The sequence below is a fragment of the Podarcis muralis genome, chromosome 9 (assembly GCF_964188315.1).
Source record: "Podarcis muralis chromosome 9, rPodMur119.hap1.1, whole genome shotgun sequence".
In the NCBI taxonomy this organism is placed as follows: domain Eukaryota; kingdom Metazoa; phylum Chordata; class Lepidosauria; order Squamata; family Lacertidae; genus Podarcis; species Podarcis muralis.
This window is the reverse complement of record NC_135663.1, coordinates 25,962,508-25,976,056: the sequence shown is the minus strand read 5'-3', so window position 1 is coordinate 25,976,056 and position 13,549 is coordinate 25,962,508. Positions and strand designations below refer to the sequence as shown.

Genomic DNA, 13,549 nt, shown 5'->3' with positions numbered 1-13,549 from the left:
CCCCTGTCAAAAACCCTGGAGAGCCGCTGGCCACTACCAGTTAATGAATACAATACTGAGCTAGATGGACCAATAGTTTAACTTGATATAAGGCAGCTCCTTATGTTCCTATGAGGTTCTGGACCCTGTTGTTTTTTACAGTTTTACTGTTTATATGTTGCGTTTTTGTTTTAATGATACAGTGGTGCCTCACAAGACGAAATTAATTCGTTCCGCGAGTTTTTTCGTCTTGCAATTTTTTTCGTCTTGCGAAGCACGGTTTCGGAAAAGTTTTGGAAAAGCTTCAAAAATCACCAAATTCTTCAAAAACCTCAAAAAAGGCTACCACACCGCGTGCTATGAGTTGCTCCTCGAAGTCAAGTCGCAACTGTATTAACGGTGTTAAGAAAAAGGAAACAAACTTGCAAGACGTTTCCGTCTTGCGAAGCAAGCCCATAGGGAAAATCGTCTTGCGAAGCAACTCAAAAAACCAAAAACCCTTTCGTCTTGCGAGTTTTTTGTGTTGCGAGGCATTCGTCTTGCGAGGTACCACTGTGTACTGTTTACATAGCCCACCACTTGAAGATGTTTCAAATATTAAGCGATTTATAAAGATTTTTAGCAAGCAAGCAAGCAAACAAACAAATAAACAAATGCTTCTAGGTTACTTTTCAATTATTCGAGGCAACAGTGTGCTAAAAGTGGCAGACGCAGGTCTGAACTTAATCCGAGAAATGAAATAAAATAACACTTTGGGTACAGGATTCATGGCATCACATTCACCAAGGTTTGGTCTTGGCTATAGACCGTGGTTAAAGAGAAAGCAATGACTATGATGACTTTTGCTTAGCTGATGTGCTGTACTGACTTGAAACTACTGGGGAAGAGTTAAGTGGGTGTGAGCTCCTTTCCAGCAGGTGCCTAAACTTTTCACACAAAGCTTGCACTCCTATGCACACTCCTATAAGCCCAACTGAACTTATTTCAAACACAGCGACCTAGGCTTCAGTAAATCACTTTTTAAAACAACATGCAACTAAAATGCTTTTCAATACAGTGGTACCTCAGGTTAAGTACTTAATTCATTCCGGAGGTCCATTCTTATCCTGAAACTGTTCTTAACCTGAAGCACCACTTTAGCTAATGGGGCCTCCCGCTGCTGCTGCGCCACCGCCGCACGATTTGTGTTCTCATCCTGAAGCAAAGTTCTTAACCTGAAACACTATTTCTGGGTTAGTGGAGTCAGTAACCTGAAGCGTATGTAACCCGAGGTACCACTGTACATATAATTAATATGGAACTGTTGACTAGTTCTCCAGCTCAGCTCACAATAAGATAAAAAAAACCCTCACAAAATTTAATATAAATACAGTGGTACCTCGGGTTAAGTACTTAATTCGTCCCAGAGGTCTGTTCTTAACCTGAAACTGTTCTTAACCTGAAGCACCACTTTAGCTAATGGGGCCTCCCGCTGTCGATGCACCGCCGCTGCGCGATTTCTGTTCTCAACCTGAAGCAAAGTTCTTAACCCGAGATAATATTTCTGAGTTAGCAGAGTCTGTAACCTGAAGCATATGTAACCTGAAGCATCTGTAACCCAAGGTACCACTGTATTTCTGTTTCATGAGATCTGCTGACCTGGAATCAGAATTTCACTCTTTCCTATATAATTTCTTTTCTATTTCTCATTGATTTTTAATAGCTGATGTGATGATTTTAGATTATTATCCTTGATCCCTTGCTAAAGCTTTCCTTCCACATCTCACATAATTCTGCATTGTTTCCAACAGAACACCTCGCTTGTCACTCATTCTTCACTTTTTCTCTCTCCTGGGTATAATTCCTCAATTGTCGTACTTTCTGATTCTCAAAAACAATTACAGCCACAATCTCACTGTTGGGTTTGCTGGAGAATGAAGAAGAGGAAGCTTGTGTTGCATCTGCCGTTGCTGCCTCTGCACCTGCTCTCTGGGTGAACAGAGGATTTAGTCTCCATGGTTGTCAGTCCAGAACTTTCAACCCTGATCTTGTCAAAACAGATGCACGCGATGACTTGTGTCGAGCTTGGTGAGATTACTCTTGTGTACAAAAGCAGTCACGTGCAGAAATCCTGGCAGGATCAGTTTCTTATTAAGGAAGGACTGAGTCCTTCAGAAGAACAAGCAAACAAAGCATGGATGGACAAAGCATCAATGGTGAGTATGTCTGATGCAACATTGCCATCTAGAGACTGGGAAGCAAATACACTGGAATAGACTTTCTTGAAGACCTATGGAGAGTTTGTCTAAACTAAAGAGTGATAGGATGGATCTTTGAAAAGAAAATAGTGTCTTTTTATTATTTGGAGGTGGATATATATCTGCCCGTTAGAGAAAACAAGACTTCCCAGATCACATTTTTATATGCTTCTTTCAGTTTAACTATAGTTTCCATTCTTGGTAAATTGAAACATGTGATCAGCTTCCACTCTTCAGATTCCCCCATTTCCTCTCAAATCTTGTTCTTCCTTTCACTTCCAATATTTTGCTTGTTAACAGAACTTCATGTGCATTTCAAACATATACAGATTTAAAACTGATTTTCTGGAGATCAGTGGGGAACATTTCAGACAAAATTAATCATTTTTCAAGCACATTAAATGTAACAGGACACATTTATACGTATTGATTTCATGCCAAAGAATCAAACTGCTGTAAAAGTGATTAATTTTGGCTGTATTGTGCCAAATATTTATTTTAAACACTGTATAATAAAAACATATTTCCAGTATATTTATTGCTTTAACCTTTCCATTCACCTATTCCTTTTTCCAAAAATTCAGGAGCGCTGGATTACTGTAAACCACACAGTGCTGAGCGCTGGGCATGTGGCAATTTCTTCCTTCTAATCCTGGTTTCAGACAAACTAATGTTTGCTGCTTTGTCCGAACTGGTAAACTATGGTTTGCACCTGATGAATCCAGTTTGTAGAGCAAGTGCAAAAATCGTTTGGTGTCTGGAACATAACTACTACTACTACTACTACTTAAACAACAACAATACCTTTATTATTTATACCCCACCCATCTGGCCGGGTTTTCCCAGCCACTCTGGAGAGCTTCCAGCACACATAAAAACATAATAAGACATCAAACATCTTTTTTCTTCTTCTGGTTGCTGTAGTTGCGGAAATTATATGATGGATGTTTGATTGTTGTTACTTAATGATTGCAATAGTTTTATGTGTATATACTGAAAGGTTTATGCAAAATTTATAAATGAAAAGTGATATATAAGTTTTAAAAATAATTGAATAGGTTTCATCCCAAACTCCCTGGCTCCACGTTTCTCCATTCCAGAAAATGGGAGGGCAAATTCCAGCCAGGCAAAGGCACCTGAGAAGTGGGAGGAACAGGACCAAAGAGGACTGTGGCCTGGAGAGAGGGAGTAGGCTGGGGAGAGTCCTGAGGACCAGGTAGAGAGAACTGGAGGGCTGCAGGTGGCCCTCAGGGCTGAGGTTTCCAGTTCCTGGTCTACACTGCACAGCAAAGACTCACACAGGAGTCTTCTCTGCCCTACCTGGAGATGCCAGAAGTTGAAGTGTGGATGGTTTTCTACAAACATGTGATTAATGAATTTATTATGGCCCTTCCTGTTAAGCAAATGTAACTGCAAATCATCAGTGTTGTTAACTTCCAAGAAAGTCTGTTAGGACTGAGGTACAAGAATTCCCACACATCAGGTTCTTTGTGTGTGTATCGGGTAATAAACCCAAGGTTCTCTGAGTAATAAAGCAATGTCGCCTTGAAAGATACACATTGACAGCGGCTTTCTTAGCTCTATAGAAACCAACAATAAAGTAATAAAGACAACATCCTTCAGAAAGAGTACGTTTCCGCCTTACCTGAAAAAGCATTAATTTCTTGTAAGTCTGATGCTTTAATGAGGAAGTAAGGTGGAGGAAGATGTGAAATTCAGTTTGCAGGAAGTTCACGGGAAGACTGACAAAGATTACTCAAGAATGGAATGTCCAGAGGCCTCTGCAACATTTTGTAACACAGCTTAGTTATACGGTGGACACTCGGGTTGTGAATGTGATCCATGTGGTTCAGCACTTCTGCACATGCGCAAAGCGCGATTTAGTGCTTCTGCAGATGCGCGACCGCTGAAACCCGGAAGTAACCCGTTCCGGTACTTCTGGGTTTCGGCAGTCTGTAACCTGAAAAAACACAACCTGAAGTGTCTGTAACCCGAGGTATGACTGTACATAGCTAGTCTCATGGCTGGTGCAAGGCATTATGGGAGAGGGAGTGGCCTGGAGAGAGGGAGTAGGCTGGGGAGAGTCTTGAGGACCAGGCAGAGAGAACTTAGCTATTTAGCATCTTTTCCAGAATTCCAGAAGCTACTTAGCATCTTTTGCAGAATCATGGATTTAAAACTCTGGAAAAAAGCCTACAAGCTACTTCTATTTTATATATATATATATGGAAATGTAGAAAGGAAATCCTGCAGATGAAGGAACATATAACAGTACACATTGGAAGTGCTTGATATATAATAAATGACAATAATAGTAACAGCCTTAACAAGCGTGGTGAATAAAACTCTGATGTCCCTAATGAGAGATAGAGATGTAGAAGGTGAGTAGCTATTTTTCATTGAATGATAAATCTCCAAAATGTGTTTAATTGGAATGATTTTGTGAATGCAAGAGTGAACCAAAGTAGTCATAAACAGGGGCACTTTGTCAGTCAGCAGGGATTCCCAAAATGGTCACCAGTTTGCTAGTGGTAACAATCAATGTCATTTTACAGCAGGGAAAGTCCCTACACTACTTTATTGTAGGAATAATAATTAAAAAAAAACCAGTCAGAAATACAGAAAAGTCTTTCTACATGATGTCAGGTGATAGAACTGCTGTACGTACGCGCCCAACACCCACTGCTCCTCTGTAAAATCTTCCCTCCTGCATGTGACAAAGGTGAGCTTCACTGGCTATTCAAAATAATGATTGACTAGCATGGCAATGAGGAAACTATGGCCCTCCATATGTTGTTGGACTACAACTGCCGTCATCCCAGACCGTGTTAGCTGAGACTGAGGGGAACTGAGAGCCCAACAACATCAGGAGGCCAGAGTTTTCCCATCCCTGGACTAGCAATTCCTTCAATAAACTATAGACTCCTGTTACTTCTGCTAAAGCAAGGCAGGTAAGGAAGGCTGTGCCTATTTTTCTTCCATGTTACACTATGATGGGTGAAGCTTTTCTAAGTGTCAAATGTCCTAATATGGATGTAATGCAGACCTTGTTTAAGAAAAGGCAGTTCCAAATACAGTGGTACCTCGGGTTAAGTACTTAATTTGTTCCGGAGGTCTGTTCTTAACCTGAAATTGTTCTTAACCTGAAGCACCACTTTAGCTAATGGGGCCTCCCACTGCCGCCGCGCCGCCAGAGCACGATTTCTGTTCTTATCCTGAAGCAAAGTTCTTAACCTGAAGCACTACAGTGATGCCTCGCAAGACGAAATTAATCCATTCCGCGAGTCTCTTCGTCTTGCGGTTTTTTCATCTTGCGAAGCACGGCTATTAACGGCTTAGTGGCTTTAAGAAAAAGGAAATAAACTCGCAAGAACTCGTAAGACGTTTCGTCTTGCGAAGCCAGCCCATAGGGAAATTCGTCTTGCGGAATGACTCAAAAAACGGAAAACCCTTTCGTCTAGCGAGTTTTTCGTCTTGCGAGGCGTTCGTCTTGCGGGGCACCACTGTATTTCTGGGTTAGCGGAGTCTGTAACCTGAAGCATATGTAACCTGAAGTGTATGTAACCCGAGCTACCACTGTAAATGGGTTTTAAAAACACACTTGAAAACTTGTATGCTGGAGCTATGCCAACATTAGTGGGGGTTTTGTTTGCAAAGACCTGCAGCTCCTCACCCTTTAACAGGCAAAAACGTTTACTGGAATCCCCACTTCTTAAATACTCTTATCTATCTGTGGAGGATATTCTGAATAATGCATCTTAGAGGGGTTGCTGGGGAGCCAGTGTGGGGGTGTAGCAGCCTGGAAAAGTCTGGGAACCACCACTGCTCTTGGCAGTTATCTTTAACGTTACCAACTGTCACGGACTTCAAGAGAGGAGCCTGCACACCAGATGGCAGCCAAAACTGTTTCTAATCATCCCTGCACACACACATTTTTGACTCGGGCGTCTAACGTCCCGCTCTCTACCCCCTCCTCGCAGGGAAAGGAGGAAATCCCCTGGCAGAGCAGAGCTGCTGCGTCGAGATAGCAACTCAGCTGGTGCTCGTCATCTCCCTTCCCTCGCGCCCCCTCCCCTTTTTCGGGGCCGGAAGGACGGGAGGAAGGGGCATGTTCTCCAAAGGAGATGTGAAAGCTATCTGATCACATGGGGACTCCCTTTTCTCGGCTCCTCTACTCCAGGCTCGCCCAATCTTGCTGCCTTCTGAAATTGCTTGGCGCAGGTAAACGTATCAGTGTGTGTGTGTGTGTGTGTGTGTGTGTGTGTGTGAGAGAGAGAGAGAGAGAGAGAGAGAGAGAGAGCGAGCGAGCGCAGGAATCGTAAGATTTTAATCTGAGCTTGTTTTTCAACTGCAGCAAAAAAGCAAGAAAAAGGGGGTTGGGAAGCAATCGGATGTGGAAGGGCGTAGGGCGAGGTTATGCTTTTAATTAGAATAACAATACGGGGGACAACGGTAGCTCACCTTGCTCTCTGGCTACTGGCGTTTTCTAGGCAAAGGAGGCCGGGGAAATCCCAACGCTCGGTTTGCGCCAAGACGTGGCGCCCGCTGCCTGGGCTCGGACCTCTCGCTTGCTTTGCGCTTTCGTGCCCAGCCGGAAGCGCAAGTGAAAGTGAAAGTGTGATTCCAGCCAGGGGCTTGGCTTACTAATCGGCGAGGCCCTGTGGGACGGGCCTCCCGTTCAATTACACAAGCGATCGGGCTGGTTGGTGCAACTGCTTTCGGCGAGGATGGCACCGTCTGCAAGCCAGACCTAGACCAAAGCAGGGAGATACTAGGAGATACAGCCACTTCTTCTTCCTGGGGCGTTATTTTCTAGTTTATTTGGTTCCACTTGCCAGATCAACAAGCACCCCTTTCTCGGAGGGTAAGCTGAGGAAGAGGGAGGTTGTACCGTATTAGCATATTTTGGGGGGTAAGGTTTAAAGTGGCCTTTTTATTTTGAACAGTTCCAGCACCACCTCGATTATGACCAAGCAGCTTGCTGCAAAATAAACAGGACTTTGAGGTCACCAGAAGCCTTCATCAGGCTGGAATGGCACAACAAGGTTTAGCAAAGGGCAGGGGTATGCGTGTATATGTTTGATAAAAAAAGCTGGCTTGGTATTCAGGACAAAACAAAACGTCACAAAAATACAAGCAAGCCTTTGAGTCCACCAGAACTCTTCATCAGGTTGGGTAATGTAGCAAAGTTTAGCAGGGTAAGAGAAAAGCTGATGTTGAAACTACTGTGGTCAAAAAGTTTGCTTTTGTATGAGCTTAGAAGGGGTGTAGCTATGGGGGGAGGCTGTTAAGAGCTCTTCGGGTGGAGGAACAGACTTGTGGGCTTTGTCTAAGTATGGAGTGTATAGAAACAACTGTTATTTCTGGAGTGTCTTCCAGTGAGAAGCCAGAGAGAACCATGAACAATGTGGGTGCTATCAAGGATGTAGCTAGATGTTTGGGTAAAGTGAACAGCTACAGGCCAGTGTGGTTTTAAGTGGAGTAAGTTGAATTCAGTAGGGCTTCATTTCTGTCACCAACCCAAATTTTGAATTGTCCCTCCTCTTGTAGCTAGCTTTACTAGGGTTTCTAGGAGCCTAAGCAGAGCGCAACAGCATAAGGCCAAAAACCCATCTATTACAGCATTCTGTTCCTACAGTGGTCAACTAGATGCCTATGGGAAGCTCACAAGCAGGACACAAATGCAACAACTCCTGTTGTTGTACCCTAGAAAATGGTATTCAGAAATATACTACTAAGATATTGAAGGTAACAGAACTATCCCTGGTGGTCTAGTGGTTAGGATTTGGTGCTCTCACTGCCAGGGCCCAGGTTTGATTTCTGGTCAAGGAACACGTCTTTAACAAGGCCTGGATAGCCCAGTTGGTTAGAGCATGGTGCTGATAACACCAAGGTTGCAGATGTGATCCCTGTATGGGGCAGCTGCATTTTCCAGCATTGCAGGGGGTTTGACTAGATAATCCTCAGGGGCCCTTCCAACTCTTCACTTCTGTGATTCCATTATTATCTTTGATAGCCATTGGCAGCTTCATCCTCCATGAATTTTTCTAATCCCCTTTGAAAGCAGTCCAAGTAGGTGGCTATGGTCACATTTTGTAGAAGTAAATGCCATAGTTTTAGCTACATGCTGTGTGAGGTTTTTTCTTTCATCTGTCCTGAATGTGCCATCACAAGCAAAAGTCCTATCCTGTCATTGTACCCTAGAAACTGGCATTCGGAAGTATACTGATTGGATACAGGAGGTAACAGAACTATCCCTGGTGATCTAGTGGTTAGGATTCGGCGCTCTAACTCCCACAGCCTGGGTTCGATTGCCGATCAGTAGATGCTGTATCCTAGAAACTGGCATTTGGAAGTATACTGATTGGATACTGGAGGTAACAGAACTATCCCTGGTGATCTAGTGGTTAGGATTCGGCGCTCTAACTGCCACAGCCTGGGTTCGATTGCCGATCAGTAGATGCTGTATCCTAGAAACTGGCATTCGGAAGTATACTGATTGGATACAGGAGGTAACAGAACTATCCCTGGTGGTCTAGTGGTTAGGATTCAGCGCTCTCACTGCCACGGCCTGGGTTTGATTGCCGGTCAGTAGATGCTCAGTTCTAGCATTGTGAAAGAAAATTGGATGGGGGGAGCATCTGCAGGTAAGATGGTGCTAGGCAGATCCATGAGAGGGAAGGTGGCTGGCTCATCTGCCTGTTGCCCTGGGAGAGGAGCTGACACACATTTTTCTGACTGTAGCTTGCTTTTACATTTTTTCTTTCTGGTTGTTTTTTTTTATAAAAAAAATAGTGTGAAGTTGTGGTTGATGTTTTCTTCTAGGGTTTTTCTGAGAACTAGTACTGCCATGGCCAGCTTTGAAACTGAAGATACAGAAGAGACTGTGACCTGTCTCCATATCAAAGTCTATCATCCAAGTCAAATGGAAAAGAATGTGTTCCAAGCCTTCCACTTTTGCCAGCCACATCACGTGAAAGTAGATGACCTAGTGAAGTTTGGAAGAGATGGTCAGGTCTGCCGCTTTAACTTTGTAGATGGACGGGCCTCACGTATTCAGTTTGCTCTGCAGTGTTTCAGACACTTCAACAGCTCAAAGCTGGGTTTCGAGATTAAGAATTTGAGCAAGAAGACAAAGCTGTTTGTGGATCTCGCTGAACTGGCTTACCTGAATAAGGTTGAGTTGCAAGAGACATGCATGGTTTGCTTTGGAGAGTACCAAATGCTATTGGAAAAAGAAGAAGGACAGTCAGATAAGTATTTTGACATCCGCTTTGAATTATCAAAAACACCCATGTTGCAGCCAAAAAACTTGTCTTGGCGGGAACCTATACCTGAATGTGGCTTTTCATGTGCTGAATCTCCAGTTGAGATAGATGAGACGGAAGAAATGGGAAACGCCCTCCATGAGAAATGGACTTACTAGTTTCAATGTTACAAATTCAATGTTGTTGGTTTTTTGCCCTATGTACTATTGCAGTTGAATGGTATCCTTCATATATGTCCAATATATGCCTACACTATGAATAGGTTAGCATTGTTCTTTGTAAGCTGCCACTTTACAGATATTTTGGCATCATTGCTTAAAATACTGGTGAGGAGCCACCAGTCTGTGAGCCTAATTAGCTGGTCAGTGGCACTTACAAAACACAATGCCTTTGCCTGCATGGTTTGACTTCAAACTGCATGGGCAAAGGGAAAAAGGTTACCTGCTATCATTGTGATTGACACGGCATCCTCTATCAAAATTGGCTCCTGGGGGTGGGGAAGGTAAAGATCTGGCCCACCATTGGGATCCAGTTTCCCACCTCTGGCTTAAAACAGGTAAATGATAATCTATCATACAGCCAGAGGACTTGGCAGTAACAATGCAGGCTTTCAATACTTTTCAGCAGTGGATGACCTGTAGCCTTCCAGATATTGCAGGACTCCCAGCAATTCCAGCTGTCAGTTCCAGCCAGCATGCCCAATGATCATGGGATAATGGGAGTTTTAGTCCAAAAGCTGCCACAGGCCACAGGTTAGCCACCTCTGCTCTAAGGACTACCTGAAGTCAAAAAGAAAATTCTGACCCTGTAATACCACTGTCATCTTGGATGGATGGCTAACTATCACCCAACAATATAAAACTGGAACCAATTGCTTTCCTTTTTAAACTGGTAATGTTTTGTTTAAATACAACACTGCAAGCCTGCCCAAAAGCAAAAGAAACTTGGAGAACATAATGGGGTATGCAATATCTAAAGGCCTCTTTTATATTTCATAGCCTGACCTGTACATGCTTCCTGCTCTGTTTCTGAACAGCTGTTGATTTGAAATTGCTGCAAGTTGTGAAAGTACATAAACACATGCATGCTAGCATTACTACTGCTGTGCAACTATTTTGATTCCATTTGGACACCATGCTGTGTTCTCTTGTGCTAGTAGCTGTTAGTTTGTGAGATTAGGATTGGGGCAGAGGAGGTGACTTCAAATTTGCATTTAACCAAGAGGAACACTGGGGTAGACCTGGTCTAATCAGGTTTGGTTCCCCTTATTAATGAGGTCCACTTGGTGCCTTTGCTGACCTTGACGAAAAAATACATATTTTCCAGGCTTTTGCGACGGTGACTGCTATTAGCATGCTGCTAGAGCTTTATAATGGGACGCGGGTGGCACTGTGGGTAAAAGCCTCAGCGCCTAGGACTTGCCGATCGAAAGGTCGGCGGTTCGAATCCCCGCAGCGGGGTGCGCTCCTGTCGCTCGGTCCCAGCGCCTGCCAACCTAGCAGTTCGAAAGCACCCTCGGGTGCAAGTAGATAAATAGGGACCGCTTACTAGCGGGAAGGTAAACGGCGTTCCGTGTGCTGCGCTGGCTCGCCAGATGCAGCTTGTTACGCTGGCCACGTGACCCGGAAGTGTCTGCAGACAGCGCTGGCTCCCGGCCTCTTGAGTGAGATGAGCGCACAACCCTAGAGTCTGTCAAGACTGGCCCGTACGGGCAGGGGTACCTTTACCTTTTAGAGCTTTATACTGCTGTTATGAGTGGAACAGGGGGTTGTTTTGTGTATTGCTCATGATCTGCACGTATTTCTGTGCGACTGTGCTTGTAAAATATTTTTTAAACTTATGCTTAAAGTATGTTACAAGTCTCCTGGAGGCCTTCTGTGTAACAAGCAACTAAGAAGTTTACTAAATAAACACAATATAATCACAATCTCTCAGCCTAACTCATCACAGGGTGTTGCAAGGATAAGAGGTGGTTAAGCAGAGAACTGCCTACATTACCCATAGCTACTTAAGGGTAGGATAAAATGCAATTAATAGTATTATTAAAGATTCAGGCTGCAGTCATCCAAAGTTAGGCTGCTTAAATGGGATTTATGTTGCCAAGCTTTATGCAGGATTGCAGCCAAATTGAAAATCAAGTTCAGCCCTCAGGGAAAAAACTGGTTACAGCGTTAAAAATGAAGAAACATGTACACCATGCATTTAAAGCACTCTTCTGTCACTTTAACAGTCATGGCTTCCCCCAAGAATTCTGGGAACTGTAGTTTTAAGGGTGCAGAGCATTTATTTAATAAAGTTTATACACTGCTTGATCGCAAAAAACAACCATCTCAAAGCGGTTTACAAAAAGGGTAGGACAATAAAATTGTAGATAAAAACAAATATTTAAAACATTCAGAATTTTAAAATCATCAATAAACTAAAGATACTCATCAACATTCTACAAATCTGGGTAGGCCTGTGTAAACAAAAATGTTTTTAGTGGGTGCTGGGGGAAAATAAAGGTGCCTGTCTGATGTCAGCAGGTAGGGATTTCCAAAGTTAGGGTCTGCCACAAGGATCGATTTCTTACAAATATTGAACAGGTATTATGTGACATATGTAAAAGTGTCGATTCTGTAGTTAGATCTCCCACAGAGCTACAATTCCCAGCACCCTTGACAAACTGGTCCTTACAATTATTTTGGGAAGGGGAACCATGACTGTTAAAGTGCTGCAAGCATGTTTTAAATATACAGTATGGTGTTAATGTGATCACAGGTTTTCACAATGGGTCACTGTATGCTTAAGAATATCGGAAAGGCAAGGGGTGGTGTCTTTGAGCTAAATATACCAACATATTTGACCAAACTGCGGGAGGCAGTGGAAGACAGGAGTGCCTGGCATGCTCTGGTCCATGGGGCCACGAAGAATCGGACACGACTAAACGACAACAACAATACCGACATAACGTGACAAGGCCAGTGGGGCCAATATGTGATAGATAGCAAAGCCACAAGTCTTTTCAGTAGTAACAGAACAAAGATTGGAATGAGGGACAGTAGGCATTAGCTATGTAATAAGACAGCTAAGTGCAAAGTTTTTGAATTTTAGACTGAATTCTATCAAAAGTTATTTTACCAAGTTCTGTTTCTTCAGAGGTGGAGAACTGATGTGAAAGTTGCAAAGAACCACCCTGCTGAATCAGACCCAAGCCTCATGTAGTCCAGCATCCTATTTTCCACTTTGTCAATCAGAAGTCTATAGAAAGTGCAGGAGCAAGAGAGGGCAACAGCTGCCTCTTGATACTGGAAGAAGTATAAAATAATTGTGATTGATTAGTAGCCATTGATAAGACAAATTCCAGAAGTATAAGACTGATTGCCATCCAAATTGGAGTCTCCCACTGCAGTCCATAGCAGGAAGAGATTAATTTGCACCACCTTTGCTCTTCAGAATTCTACCAGTCCAATTCCACCACCAACCCCAAACCCGCTGGTAGTGGTGGGGAAGCCACCAACTCATATATACCATGCAGGAGTCCCCATTTGGTCTGCAAGTCTGTTTTCCCCAAGCCATGCCCACTAGCCCTATGCCTGATGAGGCGAGATACGGGGCAGGTAAAGATGCAACTCCTGCCAAAAGTAGGGTTTGCAGGTGCCAGTCAGCTGCATGTGCTAATGCGTGCCTTTGCCCTTGCAGTACTAAAATCAACTGATTGGGTGGCTCTGCTGACCTGTCAGGGAACTGGGAGAAGCAAGGAACATGTCCATCAGCTAGGCAAGCCTCCTAACCCCATGACCTCTGGGAATGGCACATCCCTCAGTTATGGTAGAAAGCAAGCTTTTTGCCTGTGTTCATTTTTCAGCAGAGCAGGCAATTCTTGCATTTCAACTCACTTCACTTTCAGGTACCAGTTTGAACAGGTAGTATCAGGCTAGTTCTGAAGTGTGTAAAAATTTATTCACAGCTTGAGAAATTTAAAACTTTAAGGACTGATAACATGAAAAAGTCAGGAAGAGACAGTAGCGCATGTCAAAACCAAAAATATACATCTGAAGTGTAGAAATCTTATAATAAAGCATA

At 43.4% G+C, this 13,549-nt stretch overlaps 2 protein-coding genes across 5 annotated transcripts in view; one reads left to right on the top strand and one right to left on the bottom strand.

Moving 5' to 3' along the window:
* ALPK1 (alpha kinase 1) overlaps nucleotides 1-6,807 on the bottom strand; it is a 54,553-nt gene extending 47,746 nt beyond the window's left edge. For both annotated transcript variants that reach the window (XR_003708230.2, XM_028744014.2), the window contains exon 1: nucleotides 6,678-6,807. The gene's annotated coding sequence lies outside the window, so the exon portion shown is untranslated. The remainder of the gene's footprint in view (nucleotides 1-6,677) is intronic.
* TIFA (TRAF interacting protein with forkhead associated domain) lies at nucleotides 5,010-11,411 on the top strand. Of its 3 annotated transcripts, XM_077933926.1 has the most exons (3): nucleotides 5,016-5,167; nucleotides 6,197-6,437; nucleotides 9,042-11,411. In XM_077933926.1, the coding sequence occupies exon 3, from the start codon at nucleotides 9,067-9,069 to the stop codon at nucleotides 9,640-9,642; it is 576 nt and encodes a 191-aa protein (XP_077790052.1). In that variant the 5' UTR covers nucleotides 5,016-5,167; nucleotides 6,197-6,437; nucleotides 9,042-9,066; the 3' UTR covers nucleotides 9,643-11,411. The 3 variants fall into 3 exon arrangements, with proteins under 3 accessions (XP_028599848.1, XP_077790052.1, XP_077790054.1); XM_028744015.2 differs by lacking the exon at nucleotides 6,197-6,437 and having other exon boundaries at nucleotides 5,010-5,167; XM_077933928.1 differs by lacking the exons at nucleotides 5,016-5,167; nucleotides 6,197-6,437 and adding an exon at nucleotides 6,947-7,080.
* The last annotated feature ends 2,138 nt before the right edge of the window (nucleotides 11,412-13,549 follow it).

Bases quoted from the DNA above. Each gene is read 5' to 3' on its own strand.
- TIFA (XM_028744015.2), top strand. From the start codon at position 9,067: ATGGCCAGCTTTGAAACTGAAGATACAGAAGAGACTGTGACCTGTCTC.